Source organism: Danio rerio, chromosome 18 (genome assembly GCF_052040795.2).
Source record: "Danio rerio strain M-AB ecotype USA chromosome 18, GRCz13ab, whole genome shotgun sequence".
NCBI classification, from domain to species: Eukaryota; Metazoa; Chordata; class Actinopteri; order Cypriniformes; family Danionidae; genus Danio; species Danio rerio.
The window spans coordinates 51,434,970-51,449,873 of record NC_141038.1 but is presented as its reverse complement, the minus strand read 5'-3'; the positions used below and the strand labels follow the sequence as shown (position 1 = coordinate 51,449,873).

Here is a 14,904-nt window from a genome sequence, read left to right as displayed (position 1 = left end):
GGTCTTTTAATGCGTGGTTAATGAAAGTCAGCGTATGCTTAAGAAGAAGGCTGAATATATTTGTTAAGAGTGGCGGTGTGTCTGTGAGGGCCGTAATGGCTAATGTGTGTGGTGTCATTACTCAAGCCTGCGCCGGGTCATGGCAGGACTGCTCTTAATGAACTGTGAAATTACATTATGGAGAGATGCTCTGCCGCTGCATCCAGTGAAAGACCAGGAGAGCGTGCAGAGGACACCGCAGACCAGAAGAACCCCTTATAGCTACTGTATCTAACTTCAGCCAGAGGAGACAGAAAGAGCGGAGAAAACACAGGAATTAATGGAGTTCTCTGTTAGCATGCATATAATACGTTATGAGCTTTTATTTCAAAATATCTGTTCATTATTTTAAGATAATAACGCTTTAGGGTGGGGCTATCAGTCCTTTATTGCGTGGCTATCAGTCATTACGGGCCAGAATTATTAGTCATTTAGGGTGGGGCTCTCAGTCATTTAGGGCGGGGTTAAGTGTGGGTGTGTCGTTTCTGCTCTGAATCCATCTGTTCGTCTGAATCCACTTCCTTTATCATACATTTATCAACTTTGTCACATAAAATTAAACTTTTTGGTAGTGAGGGATCATTTTTTGAATGGGTTCCCTGCTAAACAAACACAAAAAAGGCTGGTTTTAGCTGGTTGATTAGGCTGGTACTAGCCAAAATCTGCTGCATCCAGCTTAAAATCAGTTAAATACCAGCAGAGAAATGGTCAAGATCTTTCTAAAACCAGTCTGGTTGATGAGCTACAACCAGCAAATCAGCAAAGTCTTGTTTACTTTATTTATTGATTGATTGATTTATTGATCAGCATTCCATTCAGTCATTCATTTAGCAGAGAATGACTTTAAAAATGATCCACCACTACCAAAATGTTTGATTTATTATTTGTTCCATTGTTTGTTCCTTTTTTTTTTTAGGCTGGTTTAAGAAGGTTTTATTTTTCCACAGCGTTGTGAAAGAGATTATTTAAGTGATTATTTCAACTCTTTATTTCAAAATTAGCATTATTTCAAGACTATTTTACTAAGACACTATTTTGACATATTAACTCGTTATTTCAAGATATGGAGCCGGTATTTCAAGATATTAGTTATTTATTTCAATAAAATAACTTGTTATTTCACGATATGTCTCATTATTTCAAGATTTTTATTACTTTATTTCACCTCATTTAAAGATATCAAGTCGTTATTTCGACATTAAATAGTGTTTTTAAGATAGTAACTCAGTATTTTGTATGATCTACTTTCAAGATATTGAGTTATCTTGAGTTACTGTTTTGACATAAACTATAATTATAAACATATATATGCATAAACATGGACGACATAGCAAGAAGGTTGCTGGGTCAATCCTCGGCTCAGTTGGTGTTTCTGTGTGGAGTTTGCATGTTCTCCCTGCTTTCGCGTGGGTTTCCTCCAGGTGCTCCGGTTTCCCCCACAGTCCAAAGACATGCGGCACAGGTGAATTGGTGTGTGTGTATGTGTGGATGTTTCCCAGAGATGGGTTGCGGCTGGAAGGGTGTCCGCTGTGTAAAAACCTGCTGGATAAGTTGGCGGTTCATTCCGCTGTGGCGACCCCAGATTAATAAAGGAACTGAGAGAGAGAGAGAGAGAGAGAGAGAGAGAGAGAGAGAGAGAGAGAGAGAGAGAGAGAGAGAGAGAGAGAGAGAGAGAGAGAGAGAGAGAGAGAGAGAGAGAGAGAGAGTATTTTGACCATTTTCAGTCAAATTAACAAATCCTTCACTGAAGGTTGAAGGCTCAGAGATGCAAATTTAATGTATTCAATATAATGCTCACTGAATATAACTTGCAACTTGAATTTCAGTGGATTTCATCAAGTTAATTTCACTTTAGATGTGAGCGAATGTGATGACAAAGTGCGTTATATGTAATTAATCCATCTATAGTTATTAGCAGGGAAATTTTCACAGTATGTCTGATAATATTCCTTCTGGAGAAAGTCTTAAGGCTCCTACACACCGGAACGTTTATAGTTTGCGTTTATCGTCAGCTATTACGAGACGATTTTCAGTGTTCAAACCCAAGCGCTTTTGACTCACGTCAGGCAGACAAGTATGCTAAATCACTCTTTTGACATTAGATGGCGCTACACAACTATAAGCTTCTGACACCCGTTAATAACACAGAAGAAGTAGAGGAGCGGACGTTCACACGCTTGTTGCTAAATTTACTGGTGACTCGAACAAGCATGGATGGTTCAAGCAGCAGCTTCAGCTCTAGTGATGAAGAAATGATTATTGTTACAGAGCAATAAGCAGCTCCACGTTCATATCACCTCTGGGCATCTTCTTTAATGTGCGCTCGCATTGACAGTTTTGCACTTGAGCGCCTCCAAGTGCTGTTTACTGTAACTTCAGCAGCTTCGTGCATGTTAACAAAAGTGCAGATCTGATTGGTGGAGAAGGTTTTGACGCCGTGCGTCAAAACAAAAAAAATGAGCATAGGGCGTTTTTTTTTTTTTAAATGGCGCTTTTGCGCCTGGTGTGCACAAGTGTGCCGCAAGCCTACGTTTGAGTGAAGGTTTCGGCCGTTAGATCGCCCCCTGGGGGCTGGCTGCAGTACAAGTCATAAAGCCCGCCTCCTCCGTGTTAATGAAGGAGACTTGAGCCCAAATAAAAAAAAAATATTACACTTGCAATAAAATGTCCCGAAAGATAGTTCTGGTCGATTAAGGCACTGGTTATTGTGCTGAAATAGGTGCAGATCTTCATTTTTGTAAACAGTTTGTTTTTAGCAGTAATTTAATGCTGGGCGTGTCATCGTGATTGACAGCTGTGATTGACAGTTTCTCAAAGCGCGGCGTCTGAGCTTCGGCAGGAGACTGAAGTAGACTGAAGTGTTATTATTCGATTTCTGTGTTATTTTACCATGACAAAATTAGTTCAGCAGTAAACTATAGTTTCTGACATACATGATCCTGGTGGAACACTGTTTATTCGCTAAGTTCAGGGCTTTTTTCGGGCTTTATTAGTTTGCTGATACACGCCTAGCCACCCAGATAGCGAAACACAGTTCCGGCTAGATTCTCGCCTGCCGGAGACTTATCTCTTAGAGCTCAGACTGACTAATGTTACCTCTGCTGGACCTACTCCGGATGCCTGGACTCACTACCCAATTCCAGCCCGAGTCAATCGAGCCAGATGCGGCGATCAAGCGAGCAGGCGCTGCCGCATGCGAGCCGGAATCAGCCCGCGACGCCGCGAGTAAGTTATGCGCTGCGGCCTGGAGCTGGCGCGATTGAATATATAAAACCCTCATATTTGTTAACGTTATTACATCCATTTGTGTTGATATGACAGCAAACGCATGCTGAGAAGTTCGGGGGGCGTAGTTGATTTTACATAAAGCGTTTGATTGGAAGCTCGACTCTGCTCATTTTCGCGGCTCCTCCTCTGGCTCCATCAGACAATCCTTCTGCGCATGTCTGGCTCCAATTTCAGCAGTCTTTTGCGACAGTTTGTGCCCGTCAAGCAGGCGTTTTGCCCTCAAGGCGTTCAATGGGAAAAAGGGCTGTCGCGTCGTCCATATTTTTTACAGTCATTGGGTGTGCACAATCACATTGACGCCCTTAATTTAGTCATGAGGCGTTAAACGTAGACGGAAAACGCAAGAAAAAAACGTCTCGGTGTGCACGGGCCTTTAGTTGTTTTATTTTGGTTAGAATAAAAGCAGTTTTTAGTGTTTTAAAAACCACTTTAAGGTCAATATTATTAGCCCCTTTAAGCTACGTTTCTTCGATAGTCTACAGAACAAACCATCGTTATACAATAACTTGCCTACTGCCTGTCTAGTCAACCTAATTAACCTAGTTAAGCCTGTATATACTTTATTTGTTTGTAACTTTATAAATGCTTTGGCAATATATTTGTAACCTTTGTCATGCCAATAAAGCAATTTTTGAATTTGAGAGAGAGAAAGACAGAGAGAAATAAGGAAAGAGACTGTCTACAGCTTTGATTTGCATTCCACTGAATCGCACTGCTGTCAAGGAGAAACAGTTTAGATCTCTACTGTAATATCAATGAGTTTTCTTTCCTCTGGGAAGGATAAATAGAGCAAGAAAATGAGCATTGAGAGAGGGCGTAAGAAAACACTAGTAGAAATGACACACTGAGTGAAATATGCTGCCGTTTCATGTCATTAGTGCCTGTGGCTGAACTTCACCTGCTCAGGTTGGAGTCGGGTGGACATGTAGGGTTGAAGACGTCAGTAAATAATTGTCATTCTGTCCAATAAGGCGTTTCTTTGCTCTAACTGCCTTATTTAAGCCTGGAGTTCAGTGCTGGCGGCTCCACGGGAGAGAGTCTGAGTGCCAAACAGAGAGTGTGGCCTGCATAATGCTGACTGTATTTACTTTGCAGAGCGGTCGGATATGGAAAAGACTTGCTTAAGATAACGGCGTATCAATTTAAAAGTCGTACAGACCCCGCAGGAGCCGCTGTTTGTGGGTTATTCATCGAGCTAGCATGCGGGACGCATAACACAAACTAACGCTGTGCCTGTACAGAGTTTTGCTAGGTGTATTAATGTCTTACGCTAGTCCTACATGTTTTTCTATGGAAGTATGTGATTTATCAAAATTGTATGGCTAGTAAAGAGAAGATGAAGGAAACATTAGTTGAATTTTATTTAGAGGCAAAAGCTAAGCAACAATATGGAATTTCAACACAGGCTCATTGTGAAAACGTACCCCTGTATGCTTTTCTTAAGAGCGCAAATTATGTATTCAGAGCTAGGTATAGCTGGATTTCATCTTTAAAATGAATGCTACAGGGCGGTATGATGCCGCAGACAGCTTCTGATTGTTTTTGCACTACAAGCTGACCCCTTACCACCGCGTTGGACGGCTTTTCCGCTGTTACTAGTTTTCCCAGTGACTTGCAGCATACATCGGCAGACTTGAAACGCAGAGCAGAGTTGACTGCCATGATGTGGTCAGAGTCTGACGAAGAACGGTTCCTGAAAGCAGGTAAAACAAAACACAAAATTAAACAAGTAAATAACAGGGTGATAGTGTGGTAAGATCTGAAAACGTGGTCAAAATCAGGTGGTTGTGAGGGCTTCTCTTTTTCTGGATTGCTTTTGAAAACACTGTCGGTTGGGTTTAGGAAAGGTAATGGGTGGGTCAATCTGTGCCTTTGAAAACACTATCGGTTGGGTTTATGGAAGAGGGTGGGTTGGGTTATTAATTGATCAGTCAGTCAATCAACAGCAGCCTTTGGTGGATTTATGAACAGCAGGTGCAAGGTAGCAGAGGCTAGCTTTGCAGTGCTATGCTAGAAGCCATGGTCTTTAGGCTCATCGTTAGAGCAATGGACTCCCATGCAAAGAGCCGCCGGTTCGATCCCAGCCTGGAGCTGTTTGGGTGGTGTAGGACCGACAGGGTTACATTGAAATCGTGACCCCGATGGGTGTGAGGTTAATGGGGTTCAGTGTACTACAGGCCAGCTAGTGAAGTGCTGTGCAGGTAAACCTCACTTCTCTGACCTCTAAAAGGTGCTTTAGCAACAGACCCTAGAGGCCATGGTCCTTAGCCTCCTTGTCAGAGCAACTGACTCTCATAAAAAGAGCTGGCTTTGCATGGGAGATCCATGAATGGCATTTGTGAAAGAAACCTGAGATATGAACAATTGTAAACAGTAGCTTCTGGTGAATTTGCAAAAAATAAAACTGCAAAAAAACGTACCTTCTGGGATATATTTCGCGTTCTCCAGAAATGTATATAGGGGTACGTTTCGATAAGGAGCCTGGGTTGTACAATTTGATGCCGATGCTGATATTTATTTTGTACCAAATACACACTGCAAAAAATAAAATAAAATAAAATAAAAGTTTCTTACTTAGATTTGTGATCTTGTTTCTTGACCAAATATAATAAAATTCCTAAATCTTAAAGCATTTTTTCAACAAACAAAAAATATTGTCTTGTTTTAAGATGTGAAGCTTATTCATAAACTAATTTCGAGAGGATCACGTTATTATAATCACGTGATCCTATTGAAATTAGTTTATAAACGTGCCACCCTAAGGGAAAGGTGGGGAAGTAGGGGTAGAAGGGGGGGTTCTTCAAATCGAAGATGGCTGTAGTGAGAAACCCTGGCTCAGTAGCTCAAATTTACATTTGCTGACAGACAGTTTGAGCTCCGTATCAGAATTATTGGAATTATTGGCCCATTGGCCAAACATGTTTTAGTCTTGTGCCTTAGCCAGAATATAAAAATACATAAAAATGCATTTAGATCATTTACTTTAATCAGAACTATTGGACTGTGAAGAGACTTTCAACCAGCACAACAAAAAATGTGTCTGAAGACGATCACCTACTGCTCCTTTAATAGTTAATGCAGGCTACAAGTGTACATCCAATACAGTTAAACGCTCTTCTTCACAACTGAACCATGAAAATGAAACACATTAAACTGCGGAAGTGTAGAAAAAAAAGTGTTATTGTATAGTTGGAGAGGAATTATTTTCATTCAGACAGAAAAAAATAAAACATTTAGAAAGTGAGAGAGCTGCACTTAGCAGAGGTCAAGACAGCGACAAAGCAACATCATCCGCAGTTATTTCGCACTGAATAGTGATAATTACAGTGGGTCAGCTTAGTTTATTTCAATTAAAACTCGCTAAAGAGATTGATCACGCTCTATAATTGCTGTTAACAACTGATAAACAAAAATAGAGGCCTGAAAATTAAGTTTTAGCTTATTAAGTGTTCAAAGATTATCATTCAGATGTACTGATAAATGACTAAATTACTCATTTCATCAACAGTAGGAAAAATAAAATCTCAAATTACTTAGTTATTAACCTTGATATCAAGCTAAAGCGTCAATCACACTCCTTATTTATTTTAGAATAGCTTTTTAATAAATCAATTAAAAAAGTAGATCAAAACGCCATTGTGATGTTTAATAAATTAAAAATGCCCTAGAAACTGTCCCATAGACTTCCATTCAAAAGACTGTCACTGATTTAACTTTAGATCAAACTTTGTGAGCTCATAACTCTGCATCAGACTACAGACTAATGGCTGAGCTCATTTAACTCAGTCTAGCCAGCAACCAATCACTGATGGCCTTTTAACTTTCTAGCCAGACCGTAACAACCAGATACAGCACCCTAGCAACTGTCCCATAGACTTCCATTGCAAGTGACTGTCATTGACTGAACATTGAATCTATCTATCTGTCTGTACTTTTTCTATCTATCTATCTATCTACAGTATCTATCTATCTATCTATCTACAGTATCTATCTATCTATCTATCTATCTATCTATCTATCTATCTATCTATCTATCTATCTATCTATCTATCTATCTATCTATCTATCTATCTATCTATCTATCTATCTATCTATCTATCTATCTATCTATCTAACATCATTCAGATGTACTGATAAATGGCTAAATTACTCATTTCATCAACAGTAGGAAAAATAAAATCCCAAATTACTTAGTTATTAACCTTGATATCAAATTAAAGCATCAATCACATCTCCCTATTCATTTTAGAATAGCTTTTTAATAAATCAATTTAAAAAAAAGTAGATCAAAAAGCCATTGTGACGTTTAATAAATTAAAAATGCTCAAGTGTGCTTACTTTTCATGGGTGTCGTGCCCCAGAGATCAGATGCAAACATGTACAGATCTCGAACAACAAATTTGACTTAATGGAAATGAGTGTTAATGAAGCTTTTATGAAGCACATCATTAGCATGTGAGCTGCTCACAGCGGATAATGAATGCGGCTCTGCAGGTGTGTACTGAACAGACTTAAAATAACCATCATTATCTGCAAAAAAACATCATAATCATCATTTGATACTTACACAATGATGATATTCACATCAAAGACAACACAATAAACACCATTAAATAGTTGTAAACGGCGGAGGGAATCTTTCTTTGTACTTGCGTGTGTTTGTGTGTGTGTGTGTGATCGAGGGCGGATGGGTTTTTCGTGCAGTGAAAATGTCATTTTACTGGCCTGCTGTTTTAGGATTTCAGATAATACGCAGCAGGTCGCGGGCTCAACTGAGCTAATTCAGGAGACGTGCGATCCGATGGGTTTCTACATTAGCCTGTGACCTGCTGATATTTCCTATGCTCGACCGTCCCTTAGGCTTTCTGGCCTTCATCTGAAAATCTAGTCCTCTGCATCCATCTGCCTTTGACTCATGGATGAAGACGGTGTTAGGTTTGTTAGTCTTAACATGACTTGATTTTTCTTTTTAAATGTCCTGGTTCAGCAGAGAAAATACCACTGAAATATATATATATATATATATATATATATATATATATATATATATATATATATATATATATATATAAGTAAGCATGCAATGGTCATCCGTTGTTGAGTATACAATCACACAGTTCATTGGAGTGATAGCAGATCTTCTAGTAAACATCAGATAAGTATAATCACTTCTCTTTCAGAACTCGAAGACTCATAAGGAACATCCATGGAAGAAGGGGAGAAGACAAAAGAGCGAAGATGAAGACAACCATCCGATTTCAATACCGGCTGACCACTGAAAGGAGAAGGTGGGTTTCTATAGTGTCCTTTGGTGATGGCGAACAGGTGCAGGGGATTTGAGAGGGAGAACAGTGATTTGGAGAGTATGAAAGAGCCGTGGGTGTGACAAACTGTGCATTGATGCTCTACAGAAACAATTATGCATTAAGAGAATACTACTTCTACTACTACTACTACTACTACTACTACTACTACTACTAATAATAATAATAATAATAATAATAATAACAAAACAAATATTGAATACAATACAAATATAGATCATTAAAAATAAATAAATAAATAAATAAACGAACACAATATTGAGAAAACGCTTGTGAAATATATCATTCAGATTGCTACTAAAACAAAACAGCCAAATGATCAATACAAAACTACTTTGTTCTGCCATTCATTCAAATCTGCAGCTGATGTCAGAATAGCAGAAACCGTTGCAACTTCACAAACACCACTTTATAGCTAGTATTTGAATGATTCTCTAGCGTAATGTCTAAAGTGACGTCAAAACAGCTAATTTTGCTCACATTTTAAGATTATAAGGCTAGACGGCATTAAATGCCATCAGTCTACAGAGATTTTCCAGTATTTCTCTGTTGTAACAGGAAATCACAATACTTAACCACACACAAAAAAAAAAAAACAAAGCAACGCAATCACTACCATCTGGTACTGTTGTGTTTGCCATAAGGACGAACATTAAACACATTAAATGGGCATTTCTTCTTTCTTTTTTTTTTACTGAACTCGTATGCAGCAATGAAAACAACCAACACTCAGGGTTATACAAAGAGTGGCCATTACAAAATACATATATTCCTGGTATGAGTCCCATCTCACACTCAATACACTACAATTACTATGGTATAAATACAGCTCTAATAACCATACTGCTTAATAAAGCACATTACTAATCAAAAATGAAGTTTGATATATTTATTATAAAAAAAAACAGAAATCCTCATAGAACTTGATCTTTTCTTAATACTCTAAAGAGTTTTTGATCACATGCACATTCAAGTTGTGATAATAATTAACTCATAATTGGATTTCAAAAAGTAATGAGTTATTTCATGGATAATACTTTCAGGGTTATACTTTATTTTTTGGAGTCCTTGCTGCAGTATAACTACACATTTACATACTGAGTGATTATAATATGTACTTCCAGCCTGATCTCACGAGAAAACGTAAGTATTTTACATTTTGCCAGTTTAATGGCTAATTCATACGAATTTGTACGAGTTCAGTCGTACAAAATGGTACGATTCTAAAAAGGAGACGTGGCACCTAACCCCACCCCTAACCCCAACCGTCATTGGGGGATGAGTAAATCGTACTAAATTGTACGAATTAGATCGTACAAATTCATACGAATTAGCCACTAAATGAAAAAGTTACGAATTGCCATGAGATTATGTTGGTACTTCATATATGATTAGGGTAGGATGAGGGCTAGTTGCCTGTAGTTATACATGAATGTATATTGTTATTACTACATTACATTGATCACATAGCAAAAACCCTCATTACTGGGGAACGGAATATTAGGTAACACATTAGAATAATGGTTCATTTATTCATGTATTTACTAACATGAACCATTGAGTGAGCCAATATTTTAAAGTGTTACCATAAAACTTCAACACATGAAGCAGATATGAAGATGCAGGCTTTTACCTTCTTCTCCAGTCTCCTTATGCTCTTTATTTTCCTCCTCAGTCAACCTGCTGTCCTTGACCACAGGCTCTGTTCTGCGGACTCTGAAAGAAACAGATCTCCATTATGCCTGGGTTTATGAGACTCCAGTGTATCTAAATATGACATGATGCCGGGGCCGCTGAGGTGTCTCTACAACTCTCACTTGATAAAATATCCTATTAACCTCTTTCTACAGAGAGCATCTATTGTGTTTTCATCCAGCTGGCTTGAGGGCAATTGCTTTATTATGTGTGTAAAGGTAAGCGAAGACGCGCAGGCATACAATCCAGGGACGCACGAGGAGCTTTTAATTCACGGCCACAAAGTCTGTCAGCGGTGATGCTGGGATGAATTTCTCGCCTTTACTTGCACATGAAAGCAGAGCATGTTCTGAATTAGCCATAGGGTTTCTGGCTGATCAGGGGTGTCAAAGAAACAAAACACACCTTATATCATGGAGGATGCCTATTTTATTCATATGCACTGAGCACTTTCATACCTGGAGCTTCAAAGATGAGGATGGTCAAAGCAGACTAACAGTGGCCATTATAATTCAGCAGTTAGGTCTCTTTCTAGAATTTTTTTTTCAATCTGAGATAGGACACTGCATTCATGATACAATATTTGACCCATTGTGTGCACATGGTCCTCCAGAATGCTTCGGGATTCCTTAGAAGTGACCCAGCGATCATGTAGCACAAGTATTGTGCTTAGGGAACGCCATGACATTGCATCCCAAGCCATCACTGACCCATTCCCATTCTTTACTTTGGGCAAGCAACAGTCTGGGTGCTTCATTTCTTAGGGGCTTCTCCACACCGAAAACTCTCCCAGATGTGGGACAGACAGTGAAGGTGGACTTGTGGTTTGGTAGGTTTGTCAGTGACTGAGCACCCATCTAGCACAAGTAATGAGCTTAGGGAATGCTATGATATTGCAGCCCAAACCATCACTGATCCACCCCCATGCTACACTCTGGGCATGCAACAGTCTCTGTGCTACATTTCTTTGGGGCTTCTGCACCATGTAACTCTCCTAAATGTGGGAAAGGCAGTGAAGGTGGACTCATGGTTCAGTAGTCCTTGACAGTGACCCAGCACCTATCTAGCACAAGTAATGGGGTTAGGGAATGCCATGATATTTCAGCCCAAACCATCACTGACCCATCCCCATGCTTGACTCAGAGAATGCAACAGTCTGGGTGGTGTTCTTCTATGGGGCTTCTCCACACCATAACTCTCCCAGAAGTGGGGAAGACAGTGAAGGTGGACTCATGGTTTGGTAGTCCTTGGCAGTGACCCAGCACCCATCTAGCAGAAGTACTGGGCTTAGTGAATGCTATGATATTGCATCACAAACCATCAATGATCCACCCCCATGCTACACTATGGGCATGCAACAGTCTTGATGCTACATTTCTTTGGGGCATATCCACAGTGTAACTCTACTAAATGTGGGAAAGACACTGAAGGTGGGCTCATGGTTCAATTGCGCTTGGAAGTGACCCAGCACCCATCAAGCAAAAGTACTGGGCCTTGAGAATGCCATGATATTGCAGCCCAAGCCATCACTGACCTACCCCCATGCTTCACTCTGGGCATGCAACAGTCTGGGTGCCACATTTCTTTGAGGCTTCTCCACACCGAAACTCTCTCGGATCTGGGAAAGACAGTGAAGGTGGACTCATGGTTCAGTAGTCCTCGAAAGTGACCCAAAACCCATCTAGAACAAGTATTGGCCTTAGTGAAGGTGGACTCGTCATTTGGTAGGTTTGTCAGTGACTGAGCACCCATCTAGCACAAGTAATGAGCCTAGGGAATGCCATGATATTGCAGCCCAAACCATCCCTGATCCACCCCCATCCTTCACTCTGGGCATGTAACAGTCTGGGTACTACATTTCGTTGGGGCTTCTCCACAGTGTAACTCTCCCAGATGTGGGAAAGAAAGTGAATGTGGATTCAGGGTTTGATAGTCCTCGGCAGTGACCCAGCACCCATCTAGCACAAGTATTGGGCTTAGGGAAAGTCATGATATTGCAGCCCAAACCATCACTAATCCACTCAAATGGTTCACTCTGGGCATGCAACAGTCTGGGTGGTGTTCTTCTTTGGGGCTTCTCCACACCACAACTCTCCCGGAAGTAGGAACGACAGAGAAAGGTGGACTCATGGTTTGATAGTCCTCGGCAGTGACCCAGAACCCATACAGAAAAAGTATTGGGCAAAGGGAACATCATGATATTGCAGCCCAAACCATCACTGACCCACCCCCATGCTTTACTCTTGGCATGCAACAGTCTCGATGGTACGCTTCTTTTGGGCTTCTCCACACCGTAACTCTCCCGGCTGTGGGAAAGACAGTAAAGGTAGACTCATCAGAGAACAATACATATTTCACATTGTCCACAGCCCAAGAATTTAATTGCTGGCACCATTGAGTGACCAAAGGTATAGCAGTCTGACCATGTATATTGACCATGTGGAGTTCCCGATACATAGTTTTGGTGGGAACAGTACAGTTGCGCTGTAGTTCTTTGTTTTTTTTTTGGATACAAACCGAATTAGCACCCGGACATCCCTTTCAGACAGCTTCCTCTTGTGTCCATAGTTACTGCTGTAGGATTTGGTTCTTCTTCTTGGGAATCTACCAGCATTTCTCTTGATACCTTGACCCTTGACAATATAGTTGTTTTGCTCACAGATGCGCCAGCGAGACTTGCACCAACAATTTGTCCTCTTTTAAACTCTTATAAATCACTCCTAATGTAATGTGCATTGCAATAATTAGGCAAAACTGTGCAAGTACTCTGCTTATTAAACCTTAACCCTCTGTTCTTATGTGTGGAATGTGCAATCAATGAAGATTGGCCACCAGGCTGCTCAAAGTTAGTCCTGAAACATCCAACACTAAATTAGCCAACGACACAGGCTATTTCACAATCCAGCTCCCATTGAAATGACAGTGTTCAGGTTGAGCCACAAATCCAGCATCTCCTGTGCTCAGGCCTGATACTGTATCACCCACCGACAGCAGCAGTGAACTCGCATTAAGAGAATTAAGAAGAAACTAAATCAATACAAAGGCATATTACAAAGTTCTTCAGCCCTTTGATACGGGGCATTAAGGCCATGATGTATGCATCTATGATGAATCAATTTCAGTGGCTTTCATTTGTTTAGCTCCAAGACAATTACAGCTCCACGGCTAAGAGCCACACATACATATCAGGCAGTAATTATATGGAGTCTGCAAATGCATTTTTAAATACGAAAAAAGGCCCATTCTTTCCTATTAAGGTAAATGAAATAAGCATGCCCTACAGCGGCTCTAGCAACTTTTGATGCCCGTCTGTGTGAGAGAGAGAGCTGTATTGATTTCAGCCTTTGAATGCTTTTTAAAACCGGAGGGCCAGGTTTGTAGGCTTGAGGATATGAATGACGGAGAAGATTAGATCTTTGAAGTTGGAGCTAAAGAGCTTGTTTTATCAGTCCGCTCAAGTGCTACATCGCTTCATATTTTCTTGTTTCTGTAGATTCGCCTCACTTCATCCACCCACTTCTAGATATAAATGAAACTCTCAAAGGTCACAGAAATATTAAAATATAGTTGTGGCCTTGGTTCATCAATAACCTGCTCTGTATGCAATGCAGGTCTGAAAACAGCTCGATTCAGTCCTTTGAAAGGTACAATGCTTTTATCCAATGCAACACATAACATACAAAAGTAACATGTTTTATTTTTCTTTATGTAGCTGTTTGTGTTGTGCTGTGTCAAATTCACTCACAAAGTGATTATGTTTTCTCTGATTCATACCAAGTAAAGTATTTGTGTTACTATATGTAAACAAAACGACACCCACATGTCTAGTCAAGGGAGTCATTGTTTGGAGAGATTGGAGACAGTGTTGTTGCAGCCATTGTGGGGTGAAGTTTTGTTTTTCTTTATGAAAAAGCAAAATCAGTATATTCGGCCTTCAAAAAGCAAGAATCAATATCAACCGTTTGTGCCCCAACTTTATATAAATATATATTGAGTGCAGTAAAGTTGTGTTTTTGTCATGCGTTATACAGTTTTCTTTAGCATTGATTGTCCTTGCAAAATAGTGGCTTTTTGCACTATGTCTTGTTAGGATAATGCTCTTAAAGAATAAGTTATGATCATATATATATATATAGACTGACCTACACATATTTTAATATATATATATATATATATATATATATATATATATATATATATATATATATATATATATATATATATATATATATATATATTAAAATATGTGTAGGTCAGTCTGTGCTTTTTAAAACACTGTTGGTTGGGTTTAGGTAAGGGTAGGGTGGGTCAGTCAGTCAGTCAGTCAGTCGACAGCTGCCTCTGGTGGATTAACGCAAGAACAGCAGATGTAAATGGTGCTGGTGAGAGAACTTTGGGGGATCTCCAAAAGCATTTACAGCGGCCTCTGGTGGATTTGAAAAAACAAATACTTTGCTGTCTTGTACCAAAATATGTAGATCACAATCAGAGTTGCTATGGACATTTTTTTTAAATGGTTATTGACTATATGTGACCCTGATTACATAAGGGTCAGGAT

General features: G+C 39.8%; 1 protein-coding gene across 1 annotated transcript in view; it reads right to left on the bottom strand.

Annotated features, from left to right (window-relative positions):
• Positions 1–14,904, bottom strand: part of LOC147839829 (uncharacterized) — a 144,264-nt gene that overhangs the window by 26,243 nt on the left and 103,117 nt on the right. The window contains exons 4-5 of the mRNA XM_087292729.1: positions 10,285–10,367; positions 4,894–5,020 (exon numbers count right to left, since the gene is read on the bottom strand). Of these exons, the coding sequence (XP_087148855.1) occupies positions 4,923–5,020; positions 10,285–10,367 (181 nt within the window). The 3' untranslated portion in view covers positions 4,894–4,922. The remainder of the gene's footprint in view (positions 1–4,893; positions 5,021–10,284; positions 10,368–14,904) is intronic.